This window comes from Oncorhynchus nerka, linkage group LG28 (assembly GCF_034236695.1).
Source record: "Oncorhynchus nerka isolate Pitt River linkage group LG28, Oner_Uvic_2.0, whole genome shotgun sequence".
NCBI classification, from domain to species: Eukaryota; Metazoa; Chordata; class Actinopteri; order Salmoniformes; family Salmonidae; genus Oncorhynchus; species Oncorhynchus nerka.
In genome coordinates, this window is record NC_088423.1 from 50145239 (window position 1) to 50161441 (window position 16203).

At 43.5% G+C, this 16203-nt stretch overlaps 1 protein-coding gene across 2 annotated transcripts in view; it reads left to right on the forward strand.

The window, feature by feature from the left end:
• marchf5 (membrane-associated ring finger (C3HC4) 5) overlaps positions 1 to 16203 on the forward strand; it is a 56484-nt gene that overhangs the window by 37815 nt on the left and 2466 nt on the right. The window contains exons 3-5 of one of the 2 annotated variants that reach the window (XM_029640905.2): positions 6366 to 6496; positions 14245 to 14446; positions 15064 to 15230. In XM_029640905.2, the coding sequence (XP_029496765.1) occupies positions 6366 to 6496; positions 14245 to 14446; positions 15064 to 15230 (500 nt within the window). The remainder of the gene's footprint in view (positions 1 to 6365; positions 6497 to 14244; positions 14447 to 15063; positions 15231 to 16203) is intronic. The other variant, XM_029640906.2, reaches the window with a different exon arrangement.

Sequence of the window (16203 nt, forward strand, 5' to 3'; positions counted from 1 at the left end):
GACACCCCTTCAAATGAGTGGATTTGTCTATTTCAGCTACACTCATTGCTGACAGGTGTATAAAAATCGAGCACACAGCCATGCAATCACCATAGACAAAAATTGGCAGTAGAATGGTCTTACTGAAGAGCTCAGTGACTTTCAACGTGGCAGCGTCATAGGGTACCACCTTTCCAACAAGTCAGTTGGTCAAATTTCTACCCTGCTAGAGCTGCCCCGGTCAACTGTAAGTGCTGTTGTTGTTAAGTGGAAATGTCCCGGAGCAAAAACGGCTCAGCCGCGAAGTGGTAGGACACACAAACTCACAGAACGGGACCATTAGTGCTGAAGCGTGTAGCATGTAAAAATGGTCTGTCCTCAGTTGCAACACCAACTTCCAAACTGCCTCTGGAAGCAACACAATAACTTTGTTGGGAGCTTCATGAAATGAGTTTCCATGACCAAGCAGTCGCCCACAAGCCTAAGATCACCATGAACAATGGCAAGCGTCGGCTGGAGTGGTGTACAGCGCTCCAACATTGGACTCTGGTGTATGAGGAATAATGGTTTGGGGCTGTTTTTTATGGTTCGGGCTAGGTCCCTTTGTTCCAGTGAAGAGAGATCTTAATGCTGCAGGACACAATGACATTCTATACGATTCTGTGCTTCCAACTTGTGGCAACAGTTTGGGGAATGGCCTTTCCTTTTTCATCATTACAAAGCCCCCATACACAAAGCGAGGTCCATACAGAAATAGTTTGTCTAGATCGGTGTGGAAGAACTTGACTTGCCTAGACAGAGCCCTGACCTCAACCCCAACAAACACCTTTGGGATGAATTGGAACGCCAACTGTGAGCCAGGCCTCATCACCCAACATCAGGGCCCGACCTCAAATGCTCTTATGGCTGAATGGAAGTAAGTCCCCGCAGCAATGTTCCAACATCTAGTGGAAAGCCTTCCCAGAAGCTTTGACTAGAATACAGTATATACATATGACGTGGGTAAAACAGTATGTAAACATTATTAAAGGGACCAGTGTTCAATGACTATGTACATAGGGCAGCAGTCTAAGGTGCAGGGTTGAGTACCGGGTGGTAGCCAGCTAATAACAGTGACTAAAGTTCAGGGCAGGGCGCTGGGTGGAGGCCAGCTAGTGGTAACTATTTAACAGTCTGAAGGACTGAAAATAGAAGCTGTATTTTCAGTCTCTTGGTCCCAGCTTTGACGCACCTGGGCTGTCTCCGCCTTCTAGATGGTAGCCAGGTGAACAGACCATGACTCGGTTGGCTGAGGTTCTTGATGATCTTATTGCAGTTGCTGTACCAAGCGGTGATACAGCCCGACAGGGTGCTCTCAATGGTGCATCTGTAGAAGTTTGTGAGGGTCTTGGGTGCCAAGCCACATTTCTTCAGCCTTCTGAGGTTGAAGAGGTGCTTTTGCACCTTTTTCAACAGACTGTTTATGTGGACAGACCATTTCAGGCTGTCAGTAATGTGAACGCAGAGGAACTTGAAGCTTTTCACCCTCTCCAACTGTGGCCCCATCAATTTGGGGGGTTACCTTGACATAGAAGGAGAAGTTATATGCCTGACACCACCTCCCTTACGGGTTATGGACAGGTGCAGTCAGGTAGCAGGAGGGGTGGAGTGCACTCAACCCATGTGTCCAACAATTTCCAAACACCTGAAGGTACCACGTTCATCTGTACAAACAATAGTATGCAAGTATAAACACCATGGGAACATGCAGCCATCATACCACTCAGGAAGGAGACGCATTCTGTCTCCTAGAGATGAACGTACTTTGGTGCGAAAAGTGCAACTCAATCCCAGAACAACAGTAAAGGACCTTGTGAAGATGCTGGAGGAAACGGGTACAAAAGTATCAATATCCACAGTAAAACGAGTCCTATATCGACATAATCTGAAAGGCTGCTCAGCAAGGAAGAAGCCACGGCTCCAAAACCACCATTAAAAAAGCCAGACTACGGTTTGCAACAGCACATGAGGACAAATATCGTACTTTTTGGAGAAATGTCCTCAGGTCTGATGAAACAAAAATGTAACTGTTTGGCCATAATGACCATCATTATGTTTGGAGGAAAAAGGGGATGCTTGCAAGCCGAAGAACCCCATCCCAACCGTGAAGCACAGGGTGGCAGCATCATGTTGTGGGGGTGTTTTGCTGCAGGAGGGACTGTGCACTTCACAAAATAGATGGCATCCTGAGGTAGGAAAATTGTGGATATATTGAAGCAACGTCTCAAGACATCAGTCAAGAAGTTAAAGCTTGGTCGCAAATGGGTCTTCCAAATGGACAATGACCCCAAGCATGCTTCCAAAGTTGTGGCAAAATGGCTTAAGGACAACAAAGTCAAGTATTGGAGTGGTCATCACAAAGCCCTGACCTCAATCCTATATAGAATTTGTGGGTAGAACTGAAAATGCATGTGCGAGCAAGGAGGCCTACAAACCTGACTCCGTTACACCAGCTCTGTCAGGAGGAATCTGCCAAAATTCACCCAACTTTTTGTGGGGAGCTTGTGGAAGGCTACCCGAAACGTTTCACCCAAGTTAAACAATTTAAAGGCAGTATATGTAAACCTCTGACCCACTGGGAAGGCGATGAAAGAAATTAAAGCTGAAATAAATCATTCTCTCTACTATTATTCTGACATTTGACATTCTTAAAATAAAGTGGTGATCCTCACTGACCTAAAACAGGGAATTTTTACGAGGATTAAATGTCAGGAATTGTGAAAAACTGAGATTAAATGTATTTGGCTAAGGTGTATGTAAACTTCTGACTTCAACTGTATGTGGCTATTCTAAACGAAGTGTAACAGTTCCATGTAGAATAAACCATACTTCACATAATACTGTAGAAGCTGTGTTCTGCTAATATAACAATGTAATATAACAAATACACCTTCCTGTATGGTGTCCTGAATAAGACAGGAGTTCCCTAAAATATTGTAGGAATACACTGGGTAACCCCCTCACTGATAGTACCATTCAATTAGATAATAGCAAAATACATATAAAAAGTTATACATGTCTTGTTTAATTTTAATGCTAAGTGCAAGGTCTCTCCCAATTCGGACATCAGTGTCAACCTGTATTTCAGTCAGAGGACTCCATTTCAAAGCATCTGTTCTGCCCATCTGTAGAAAATCGAGGAGGAGTTGATGCGTGACATAGGCATTGAAGGGGTGATATTACTAAATACTTGTCATGCGCTGTCTTATTGGTAATCACCCTTCTGAGGTGTTTGCCAACGCCTGCTGGGAATGGCGGCGTAGACCGGCTCCAGGCCCCCCTCGTCACAGATACTGGTCATGAAGGAGCCGGACTTCGGCTTCCTATATGTGACCCTGCTCCTATATCGCAGAGGGAGGGAGAAAGACTGTCACCATACAGTCATGGAAGCCAGCAGTAAATACACAGTTCAACATAGCCTATTAGAGATCCTGATTCACAAGGGACATGTGCCAGCATGACACTGACTGGTTGGCATTACTCACTTTGACCCAGGAGTAGTTCTTTGGCACAGTGGAAGGGGGCACCTCCTTACGATATAAAAGACATACGTATACACACAGCACTGGTTACATTGTCAGTGGTGGTTAGGGTAATTCCAGGACAGGTGGTATTTATTTTTTATTTTTGTACCTTTTATTTAACTAGGCAAGTCAGGCAAGTCAGTTAAGAACAAATTCTTATTTTCAATGATGGCCTAGTGGGTTAACTGCCTGTTCAGGGGCAGAATGACAGATTTGTACCTTGTCAGCTCGGGGATTTGAACTTGCAACCTTTCAGTTACTAGTCCAACACTCTAACCACTAGGCTACATTGCCGCCGCAATCATTGACCTGATCAAATGTGACCAACGGGTTTAATTATATATATTATTTTTTAGGCAAGTCAGTTAAGAACAAATTCTTATTTTCAATGACGGCCTAGGAACAGTGGGTTAACTGCCTGTTCATGGGCAGAATGACAGATTTGTACCTTGTCAGCTCAGGGTTTCGATCCAGCAACCTTTCGGTTACTGGCCCAACGCTCGAGCCACTGGGCTACCTGCCGCCCCAAAATTGAAATTATTTGGCAGATTTTTGCTTGACGCTTTGCTGGGGTTTAATTCTGTCACCAGAAAGTCTCTCGACTCCCTTCGTAGTAACAAGAGGAGTGGTCAATGTACTGAGTTGGTCTCTGTCTGAAATCCCAGATCTAGGGCAAAGGCACTGGAACATTGTTAATGGGGGCGGAGGGTGTTAACAGTGGACTGTAGTGCCACGATGACCAGTGCCACGTAATCAGCTCATTGGCCTAGTTGAGGATCACGAAAACATTCCACATTCAATGTCAAACTGATGCTGTTGCCTCGGCCGACCCAATATAGAAGAAAATAATCATTTTAAACCTCTACTTGAGGTTTTCAATTCATGACATGACCCTGAATTAAGTTGCAATAGAAATGAACACAGCCCTGCTCAAAGAAAAATGACGCAGCATTAATGTTGTCCAAGAAAGCCTTCGAGGTATAGCCTAGGTTTTTTTTTCAACCGAGAGCTCAGCTTTAGCCCCTGATAAGGACAATCCTTTACATCGCATCAGAGAACTGATGTCCCCTGTTCTCCACTGGTCTCCTGCTGCTGGTATTAATAGTATCTGGATGGGCCTGTGTGGGGAGGAGGTTGTCTCCTGTCCCCGTAAATATTGCATGGTTTCCCCTGAGTGCTCTGGAATGCGAGAGTGGAATGAGGAAGAAAAATAAGGGAAGATGGAGGTCATGGCTGTAACCTGACTGTGTGTCTGACAAGTGGACATATGTGACGTTATTTGTTCATTTGTAGGTAGTTGTAGTTATTATTTAGTAGTTTTATGCTGTTAATCGAAGTTTTAGTCGTATTATTAATATTATTAGACAGTTGACATAATTGTTACTAAGTACTGTTTTTCTGTTTTCTTTTTTAAACATTTGGATAAAATACAAGATATATAAATATGGGTTACTAGCCTATCTATAACAGAGGGTGGCTGCCTGATCTGGTCTTTGACACAGGTTTGTTATTAGGGTAGAGCGATTATTTATCTCTCTCGCGCGTTGTGAAGGTGTTCCACAGCCATAGTAAGATTGGTAGCGCTCATCTAAAAACTAGTTTTGGTCCTTCAGGACATATTGAGAATCCATTCCTCTCCTCTCTGCCAGAGCCTCTGTCGCTACACACATTCCAGTGTCAATGTTTCCCAGTCAAACCCAATACCTCGCATGCTTTTGCTCTGAGTACAACAGGAATGCTAAAGGAAGCTCATTCTTTTCATCATTTCCTCATGGCTGAACTTCAGTCACCTTCCTCATTGTACTTTAAGAATGTCTCGGGAGGGTGTGTGCGTATTTGTTGTTCTTTGTTTATTCTGTGTGCTTTTCTTTACTGCTGAAGTTACCTTTCTCGTTGAATATCTCACGAGTGTGTATGTAGGCATATGTGTCTGCCATGTGTTTTCACTGTGTGTATGTTTTTCCTCATTGCACTTCAAGTAGGGCTACTTTCATTGTAGGTAAATTACACGGGGGTCAGATAGAGAAGGGTGGATGGTGTACACTGTACACTGAGCATTTTACCACCAGGACAGCAGCAACCATCTTATGACCCCTGCTGGAGAGCGAGACGTTCCCAAACTTCAGAGGTGTTGTCTGTTTAGTACTCTGTGTTTTTACTGGTGCTCTACTCCGCCTCTGCATGAGCTATTTGTAGCATTCTAGTATTTAAAATAAGTGGGGAAAAATGATCAAATGAAATGAGTTGACACGAAAAGGCCTGTGATTGAAAACCAACATTAAAACAGGGTTTTCTGTAGCAAAACTGTTTTCTACGGTGTGTCCCTAATGCAGGGGTCCCCGACCTTTTTCTAGCATGAGAAAAATGAAACGTTGCAAGCTACTCCGTTTTTATAGCATTCAAATAGGCACATTCTTCCCTTCACCTCTACCCTGCAACTTTTTCCCACGTCCTTGGTATACAAGATATGCGTTTTCTGTCAATATACCTGGTAAAAAAAACTAAGGGTGTCCCATTAAATTATATTTAGTGTTTTCCTGAATTCTGTTTTCTCTATTTGATTTTTCCTGATTTGGGATATTTTCCCCCCAGTTTTTCCTCTCAATATTACAATTATTCCGAGAGAAACAACAAAAATGGATGTTCTGAATCCATGGCAACGCTTAAGTCACATCAGAAGACCACTTTTGGTGGGGGGGGGGGGGGGGGACAGCCTGTACGACCCTGTTTTACAATTTGGAACAAATGCTGTATAGCCTTTTTCCACACACAAAGTGGTGTGTGCAGTCTATGTTCAACTCTTATGTCCCTGTCTCCCTCCAGGGCCAGTGGTGTATGTACTAGACCTGTTTGACCGGCTCATCTCCAAGGCCTGTCCCTTTGCCGCCGCCGGCATCATGGTGGGCTCCATCTACTGGACCGCCGTCACGTACGGGGCTGTCACCGTCATGCAGGTGAGACCACCACACACACACACAACACACACACACACACACACTAGGGTTTCCGTAAGGAAACAATGTGACCGGGAAGATTTTAATTAACCGGCCATTTGAGAAGTTTACCGGGACACATATGCATTGGATGCGTAACCCGTAAGGGCGTCCACCAATGGTACTCAAAATGACAGAAATCACATTTAAAGATTATGGTAACTCATTTGAACAGAACAGGCAACTCCTGTTATGAAGCAGCCAATAAAACATCATTTTCAAAAATTTGGCAAAGTGCAATTGTTAACAGCGCATCTGATGCGAGCAGTTCCATATTAGAAACTTAGAAAGCGGGGGAATCTAAAGATGCAACAACTAGAATGGGTTGCTAATAAACTCAACAAAAAAAGATACGTCTTCTCCACTCAACTGCGTTTTATTTTCAGCGAACTTAACATGTGTAAATATTTGTTTGAACATCACTATATTCAACAACTGAAACATAAACTGAAACATAAACTGAACAAGGTCCGCAGACTTGTGACTAACAGAAATGGAATAATGTGTCTCTGAACAAATGGGGGGTCAAAATCAAAGTAACAGTCAGTATCTGGTGTGGTCACCAGCTGCATTAAGTACTACAGTGCATCTCCTCCTCATGGACTGCACCTGATTTGCCAGTTCTTGCTGTGAGATGTTACCTCACTCTTCCACCAAGACACCTGCAAGTTCCCAGACATTTCTGCGGGAAATGGCCCTAGCCCTCACCCTCCGATCTAACAGGTCCCACACGTGCTCAATGGGATGAGATCTGGGCTCTTCGCTGGTCATGGCAGAATACTAACATTCCTGTCTTGCAGGAAATCACACACAGAACAGAGCAGTATGGCTGGTGGCATTGTCATGCTGGAGGGTCATGTCAGGATGAGCCTGCAGGAAGGGTACCACATGAGGGAGGAGGATGTCTTCCCTGTAACGCACAGAGTTGAGATTGCCTGCAATGACAACAAGCTCAGTCCGATGATGCTGTGACACACCGCCCCAAACCATGACGGACCCTCCACCTGCAAATCAATCCCGCTCCAGAGTACAGGCCTCGGTGTAACGCTCATTCCTTTGACGATAAACGCGAATCCGACCATCACCCCTGGCGAGACACAACCGCGACTCGTCAGTGAAGAGCACTTTTTTCCAGTTCTGTCTGGTCCAGCGACGGTGGGTTTGTGCCCGTAGGCGACATTTTTGCTGGTAATGTCTGGTGAGGACCTGCCTTACAACAGGCCCACAAGCCCTCAGTCCAGCCTCTCTCAGCCTATTGCGGACAGTCTGAGCACTGATGGAGGGATTGTGCGTTCCTGGTGTAACTCGGGCAATTGTTGTTGCCATCCTGTACCTGTCCCGCAGGTGTGATGTTCGAATGTACCAATCCTGTGCAGGTGTTGTTACACATGGTCTGCCACTGCAAGGACGATCAGCCATCTGTCCTGTCTACCGTCTGTAAACTGTTAGTGTCTTAACGACCGTTCCACAGGTGCATATTCATTAATTGTTTATGGTTCATTGAACAAGCATGGGAAACGGTGTTTAAACCCTTTACAGTGAAGATCTGTGAAGTAATTTGGATTTTTACGAATTATCTTTGAAAGACAGGGTCCTGAAAAAGGGACATTTTTTTTGCTGAGTTTAACTAGGCTTGTGCCTTTGGCTTCTGGGCAACAAAAGAAAGTTCATATGAAAACCAATAGAAACAGAGAGAAATACTGGTTTCAATGGCATATGAGGAAGTCTTTATGAAAGGAATTGCCTCTACTTTTCTATGATCAGATTTTTACCTAGGCTACTTTGAAGCAAGGCAACAATTAAAGGGTGTCTGCACTTCCTGATTTAGCCTCGTTTTAGATTTGGTTAATTAAGAAACGCTACCGGCCATGACTGAATTCAAATGTGAGTTTGTTTCGTGGTGTGGTTTGATGTGGATGTCTGTGGGAAGGGTAAGCCAAATTATTTTGCCAGTTAGCTTCAGCCGGGTGGTGTGCGACTGTGGCAAAGTTAGTTTGACTTTGGATAGCCTATCTCTAGGGATAGTTAGGGACCAGGGATTAACATGGGTAATCCGGGATCCTGTCACATTTCCCAAAAAAATAAAATGACAAGACCTGGGAAATTACAACATTTTCCCCAAAGTCGAACTAACGCAATTCCACAAAATACATTACATGCGCAGCAGCAGATTACCCCAAAAATGTATAGCACATTATGCAAACAGGTTGAAGCATTTAGCCTAGCGTATTTTCTTCGTACAAGGTCGCCATAAATTCAAAACACATGTGTTATTGACACTGCCGGACTGCACACGCGACCCGAATGCAGTTAGTAAACCCCTACAGTATAGCCTATAACATTTTGCTTGCTTCCTTGAGCTGTCAATGTGACTCTTAAGATAGTCACAAATTTGATACACTGCTGATTTTGCAGGTTTTCCTACTTACAAAGCATGTAGAGGTCTGTAATTTTTATCATAGGTACACTTCAACTGTGAGAGACGGAATCTAAAACAAAAATCCAGAAAATCACATGTATGATTTTAAAGTAATTCATTTGCATTTTATTGCATGACATAAGTATTTGATACACCAGAAAAAGCAGAACTTAATATTTGGTACAGAAACCTTTGTTTGCATTTACAGAGATCATACATTTCCTGTAGTTCTTGACCAGGTTTGCCACGCACTGCAGCAGGGATTTTGGCCCACTCCTCCATACAGACCTTCTCCAGATCCTTCAGGTTTCGGAGATGTCGCTGGGCAATACGGACTTTCAGCTCCCTCCAAAGATTTTCTATTGGGTTCAGGTCTGGAGAATAGCTAGGCCACTCCAGGACCTTGAGATGCTTGTTACAGAGCCACTCCTTAGTTGCCCTGGCTGTGTGTTTCGGGTCGTTGTCATGCTGGAAGACCCAGCCACGACCCATCTTCAATGCTCTTACTGAGGGAAGGAGGTTGTTGGCCAAGATCTCGCAATACATAGCCCCATCCATCCTCCCCTCAATACGGTGCAGTCGTCCTGTCCCCTTTGCAGAAAAGCATCCCCAAAGAATGATGTTTCCACCTCATTGCTTCATGGTTGGGATGGTGTTCTTGGGGTTGTACTCATCCTTCTTCCTCCAAACACGGCGAGTGGAGTTTAGACCGAAAAGCTCTATTTTTGTTTCTTCAGACCACATGACCTTCTCCCATTCCTCCTCTGGATCATCCAGATGGTCATTGGAATACTTCTGACGGGCCTGGATATGCGCTGGCTTGAGCAGGGGGACATTGCGTGTGCTGCAGGATTTTAATCCATGACGGCGTAGTGTGTTACTAATGGTTTTCTTTGAGACTGTGGTCCCAGCTCTCTTCAGGTCATTGACCAGGTCCTGCCGTGTAGTTCTGGGCTGATCCCTCACCTTCCTCATGATCATTGATGCCCCACGAGGTGAGATCTTGCATGGAGCCCCAGACCGAGGGTGATTGACCATCATCTTGAACTTCTTCCATTTTCTAATAATTGCGCCAACAGTTGTTGCCTTCTCACCAAGCTGCTTGCCTATTGTCCTGTTGTCCATCCCAGCCTTGTGCAGGTCTACAATTGTATTCCTGATGTCCTTACACAGCTCTCTGGTCTTGGCCATTGTGGAGAGGTTGGAGTCTGTTTGATTGAGTGTGTGGACAGGTGTCTTTTATACAGGTAACGAGTTCAAACAGGTGCAGTTAATACAGGTAATGAGTGGAGAACAGGAGGGCTTCTTAAAGAAAAACTAACAGGTCTGTCAGAGCCGGAATTCTTACTGGTTGGTAGGTGATCAAATACTTATGTCATGCAATAAAATGCTAATTAATTACTTAAAAATCATACAATGTGATTTTCTGAAATGTTGTTTTAGATTCCGTCTCTCACAGTTGAAGAGTACCTATGATAAAAATTACAGACCTCTACATGCTTTGTAAGTAGGAAAACCTGCAAAATTGGCAGTGTATCAGATACTTGTTCTCCCCACTGTATGTAAAGTGCAGTGTCCCGCAGGGCAGTTGCCTTGGGCAGTTACTCTTCTATGTTTTTACAAATGATTTGCCACTGGTCTTACACAAAGCTTGAATGAATGACTATGCGGATTATTCCACACTATATGTCAGTACCCAAAGTCTGTGAGCTCACTGAAATTCTAAATAAGCAGTTACAGTCAGTGTCAGAATGGGAGATTAATAATAAACGGGTCTTAAATAAAACTAAAATAATTGTATTTGGTTCAAAACATTCTTGAAGACCTAAAACCTGAAGTGGAGTTTTCCATAAAGTTTGAGACCATTGATCAAGTTGAGGAAGCTAAATTCCAAGGTATACCATTGGATGTTCAATTATCATGGTCAAGTCATATTGGCAAAGTTGTTGTGAAGATGGGGAGGTGTATGTCTGTTATAAAAATATGTTTTTATTTTACCAGGTAAAGGTTAAATAAATCAAATGGACATACCCCTGTTTATAAGAATATGTTCTGTGTTTTTTTACACACAAATCAACTGTAGTAGCTGTCCCTGACTAAAACAAAATATTTTTCGACCAAGACATGAATTTTTCCATATACAGAGACACCCTATGTGTTTTAATAAAATCAACTATATTAACTGAGCTTGTCTTAAGCATGCTGTTTAATTAAATAATTAAGACCCACAATGACTCAAGAGGGAGCCAGATATCAAGATGGCCTAACCAGAAGAAAAAAGCCTGTTCCCAGCCCTCCTCCTCCCGCTGCCGTTGGCCTTCGCAGATTCTGCCGTTACACACCTGAAGTTGCCAGGAATAGGCTACACCAGGTGTTGGTGCCCTTTTCCATTTGGAGTGTCAATGTATCTTACCATTTCGATTGATCTGCATGCCTGTTGTGATTTTCAGATGCTCATTTTTGTGGAACAGTTGAATTTATAATAGTCTATCTCAAAGTCATTGTCTGTGGTTAATCTACATTCTATCTAAATGAAAATTATAAAAATCTTAAAGTAACTTCTGTTGCCATTTATTAACTATGTAAAAGTAGCCTACATAAAGCCAACAAATAAAAACATTGCACCCTGCAGGTAGAAAATATCCTGATAAAAAGAAATATCCTATAAATCCCACTGTCGGCCCGAAGCTCACGCAAACAAACTTGCGACATTGTATAAAATATTCTGGGCCATTAGAGTTTCCCAGGCCAGTGAGCTCGGGACAGACACAGCTGAAGGCTATTTGTTCAAGGGATAATAAATAATCCGGTATTTTATGACGTTTCCACTGGATCAGAGCATTACATTTTTCCCTTCCATGCCGAGTGGTTATCAAAAGGGAGAGAGTTGTGAATATTTTTCAAATACATTGAGGAACTATTGTCATTCTCAATGGATTCTTAACAGGCTTTGTTTACTTGCTGTTTGAGGTGAATAAAAAATACTTTGAGAAGCTTCACAATACTAGTCAAATACTATGACATCTCAAACGGTGCGTGTCCTTACTCAACATTAACAGGAGTGCTCCAAACAAAATACAATGAATAAATTGCCAAAACTCGTAAATGTAATTTAAATAAACCAAAACTTGTTTCTCACAAGTGTAGCATATGTTGTGAGATCTGCAAAAGTGTCCACTCTGACATGAGAACGTTAAACGAATGCAATAATAATATATTGAATGCATTAACAGAAATGACCATAACCAAAGAAACATTGTAGATTAGAACAAACATTGTAGATCTTGTCCCATCTCGATTACTGTCTGGTAATATGGTCAAGTGCAGCGAAGAAAGCCCTAGCAAAGCTGCAGCTGGTTCAGAACAGAGCAGCACGCCCTTGCCCTTAACTGCACATACAGAACTAACATCAACAACATGCGCACCAGTCTTTCCTGGTTGTGGGTTGACGAGAGATTAACTGCTTCTCTTCTAGTTTTATTGAGAAATATAACTGTGAATAAAATTCCAGATTGTCTGCATAATCAAATAACATTCAGCGCAGACACCCATACATACCCCACCACCAGGGGTCTCTTCACAGTCACCAAGTCCAAAACAAATGCACGGACACGCACCGTATTATACAGAGGCATGATCGCATGGAACTCCCTTCCATCTCCAATTACTCTAGCAACAGCAAAATTACTTTAAAAAAACAGATTCAACAACGGATGAAACAACATCTTATGGAATGCCGATGACTGTGAGGGGACACACACAAACGCACACACACACACTCCTAGCTATTTTTATTGTATTGTTTGCATAGTTTTTTTGTTGTATCATTGTATTTTAAATTTGTGTGACGGTGTCAGTGTTTTGTTACTTGCCTTTTTGTTCCTTTTTTTGTTTGTGGACCCCAGGAAGAGTAGCTGATGCTTCTGCAAAAGTGAATGGAGATCCAACTAAACAAAGCAAAACAAATGGGGACATCTGATTTTTGCAGTACTTCCTGGGACTCTAGGGATACATTTGTTGTATTCTCGGTATTGAAACTTGGTAGATTTTCTGGAAAATATTAATCCCTGTTAGGGACATCAATAAATTACACAATGTAACTAGCCCCAAGGGGATATTGAATGTCGAACCAAATTGATGGGTCGAATGCAGCTGCGCTCCGAAATACGATTACTTGGGTGCTTCCAGCTGTGGGCAGCATTAAACCCAACCCATGGAAAACTGTTACGATACCCTTCATTCCAATTTCTTCCTATCTCGCAAATATATCTGTTTTGGACAAGACTGACTTCATGACCAAACTATTTACACTTTTTTGAAAATGTTGACACTAGAATAAATCCTTCTGGCTGATATCAATGCCACATAGGCCAATTTGTAAATGACAAGTTGCATTTTAGGAGCAGTCGCTATTTAAGTATATGTTTTCAAAATGCATACTGCCTCCAGTTGAGAGGCACGCTTCAATTACCAGTTGAGAAATAAAACAACTGTTTTAAACACGTGATTGCATTTAAAATTCTTGCGCAATGACTGGACTTATAAAAACACGTTTCACTCCAGCAGCAACAAGCTGAGGAGCTGCAACAGCAGTTCTAGTGCTGTCTGACAAGTGATATTCCAGCTCAAAATAGGCTCTGTACGCTGTGCGCGTGTGATAAATAAGATGCACGATGACCTTGTGATCGTATACAAATGTAAGCGTATTTTTATTATGCGTGGGAATACTTGGGAACAGATTTCAAAAATGTAAATCATTTGGAGCTAATTTCCTGGTGTTTTTACAGTATTTTATATCCAACAATTGTAAAATAAATACAAATTTGCTCAGAAAACCTGGGGGAGGCTAATAAAGTCACCCATGGGCCAAATTTGTCCCACGCCACCAGTTGGGGATCCCTGCTATAGACCGATAAGCATAAATGTCAAATGTATTTACATCGACTGATTTTTCCATCTATGAATAAAAAATAACGGTAGGATTTTTCTCCCAGTCAATTTGGCCGGCAACAATTTTGTATATCGGCAAAAAGCTGTCAGTTACCGGGCTGACGGAAACCCACACACACACACACACTGAGGGTTAAATCCACCATATTTATTCTTAACGTTATTGTCTTCTGACGGCTTTCGTCGTCTTCCTAGTGGCCGTGTTGATCGATTTAGACTATGGCTGCGTTTTGAAATGGCAGTGCACTACATAGGTCACAGGGTGCCATTTCAGACGCACCTTATCGTCAAGCTATCCATATTCACCACGGTGTCCGATCTGCTCTGTCCCTGTGCCCAGGTGGTGGGCCATAAGGAGGGCCTGGATGTGATGGAGCGGGCAGACCCCTTGTTCCTGCTCATCGGCCTGCCCACCATCCCTGTCATGCTGATCCTGGGGAAGATGATCCGCTGGGAAGACTACGTGCTGCGCCTCTGGAGGAAGTACTCCAACAAGCTGCAGATCCTCAACAGCATCTTCCCAGGTCAGAACGGACACATTGGTAGGGATGCAAACCGTTCTGCAGCAACGGTCTTCTACTACAATGGGGTGGAATTCCGTGAATTCGTTGTGTGTGTCTGTATAATGAAGTGTGGGTGATAAAGATGTAATTATGTACTTGATGGAGGATGCTAACAGTGTTAAAGGTTGTTGTAATGTTGTGTGATGATTGTGGCGTGAGCAGTGTGTGTGTGTGGGGATATGAGAACGCTGAGAGGTGGTCCTGTCCATTGGGGCTTGTGGTGGTGATGTGGAGGTCCAGTAGCAGTGGGTTTTTCCACTGAACTCATCATCAAGGACAGTGATTGATATGGGGAGAAACCGGACCCCAGGGTTCAGCTGGAACCTTCAACCTTTTTCCCCTGCAGTCTCAGCTTGCTGGGCAAGAGCAGGCGTACCTCTTTACCCCCCACTCGGCTGCCCGAAATAAAGATACTGGCACAGACTGGTGCAGATATTACTGTGGCTGGCACATCTTTTTTCTCTCATCACTTGATGAATGTGTATTTGTGTGTCTTGTGTAACATAGCCAGCTGTGTAAAGATGTACTAGCAAAACAACACCCACAATGCACCTCATCCATCCTGACCTTGCCCCCCTCTTCTCTGTCTCTCTCAGGGATTGGGTGTCCGGTGCCTCGTATCCCGGCGGAGGCCAGCCCCCTGGCAGACCACGTGTCAGCCACAAGGATCCTGTGTGGTGCCCTGGTATTCCCTACCATCGCCACCATCGTGGGCAAACTCATGTTCAGCAGTGTCAACTCCAACCTGCAGAGGACCATTCTGGTGAGTAACCCAAACTGTCAGGCATACACACAGACAGTGGGCATGGGGTCTTGGCCATTGTAGTTATCTTGACGACATATTCTTCCTATATTAGTGATTGCAGTTTTTTTTGCAATGGCAATACCTGTACTAGCTCCTACCCGCTACTGGCCCATTTTGAGGTAACTGTGCGTTAGCTGGCAGTTGGCTGTAAGTTAATTAGTAGTTATTCCTCATGAATTTAGGATGTAGGAATGTACCCTGCAAGGCAGGCTGTAGTCAACTTGACAACTGGATGTAGTCTATCACAGTGCCATCCGTTTTGTCACTATAGCCACATATAATATCCACCACTGCGACCTGCATGCACTTGTTGGCTGGCCCTCACTACATATTTGTCGCCAAACCCACAGGCTCCAGGTCATCTATAAGTCTTTGCTCGGTAAAGCCCCGCCTTATCTCAGCTCACTGGTCACCATAGCAACACCCACCCGTAGCACGCGCTCCAGCAGGTATATTTCACTGGTCACCCCCAAAGCCAACACTTACTTTGGCCGCCTTTCCATCCAGTTCTCTGCTGCCAATGACTGGAACGAATTTCAAAAATCGCTTGAGTCTTATATCTCCCTCTAACTTTAAGCATCAGCTGTCAGAGCAGCTTACCGATCACTGTACCTGTACACAGCCCATCTGTAAATAGCCCACCCAACTACCTCATCCTCATATTGTTATTTATCCTCTTGTTCTTTTGCACCCCAGTATCTCTACTTGCACATCGCCATCTGCACATCTATCACTCCAGTGTTGATGCTAAATTGTAATTATTTCACCTCTATGGCCTATTTATTGCCTTACCTCCCTAATCTTACTACATTTGCACACACTGTACATAGATTTTTCTATTGTGTTATTGACTGTACATTTGTTTATGTGTAACTGTTGTTTTTGTCGCACTGCTTTGCTTTATCTTGGCCAGGTCGCAGTTGTAAATGAG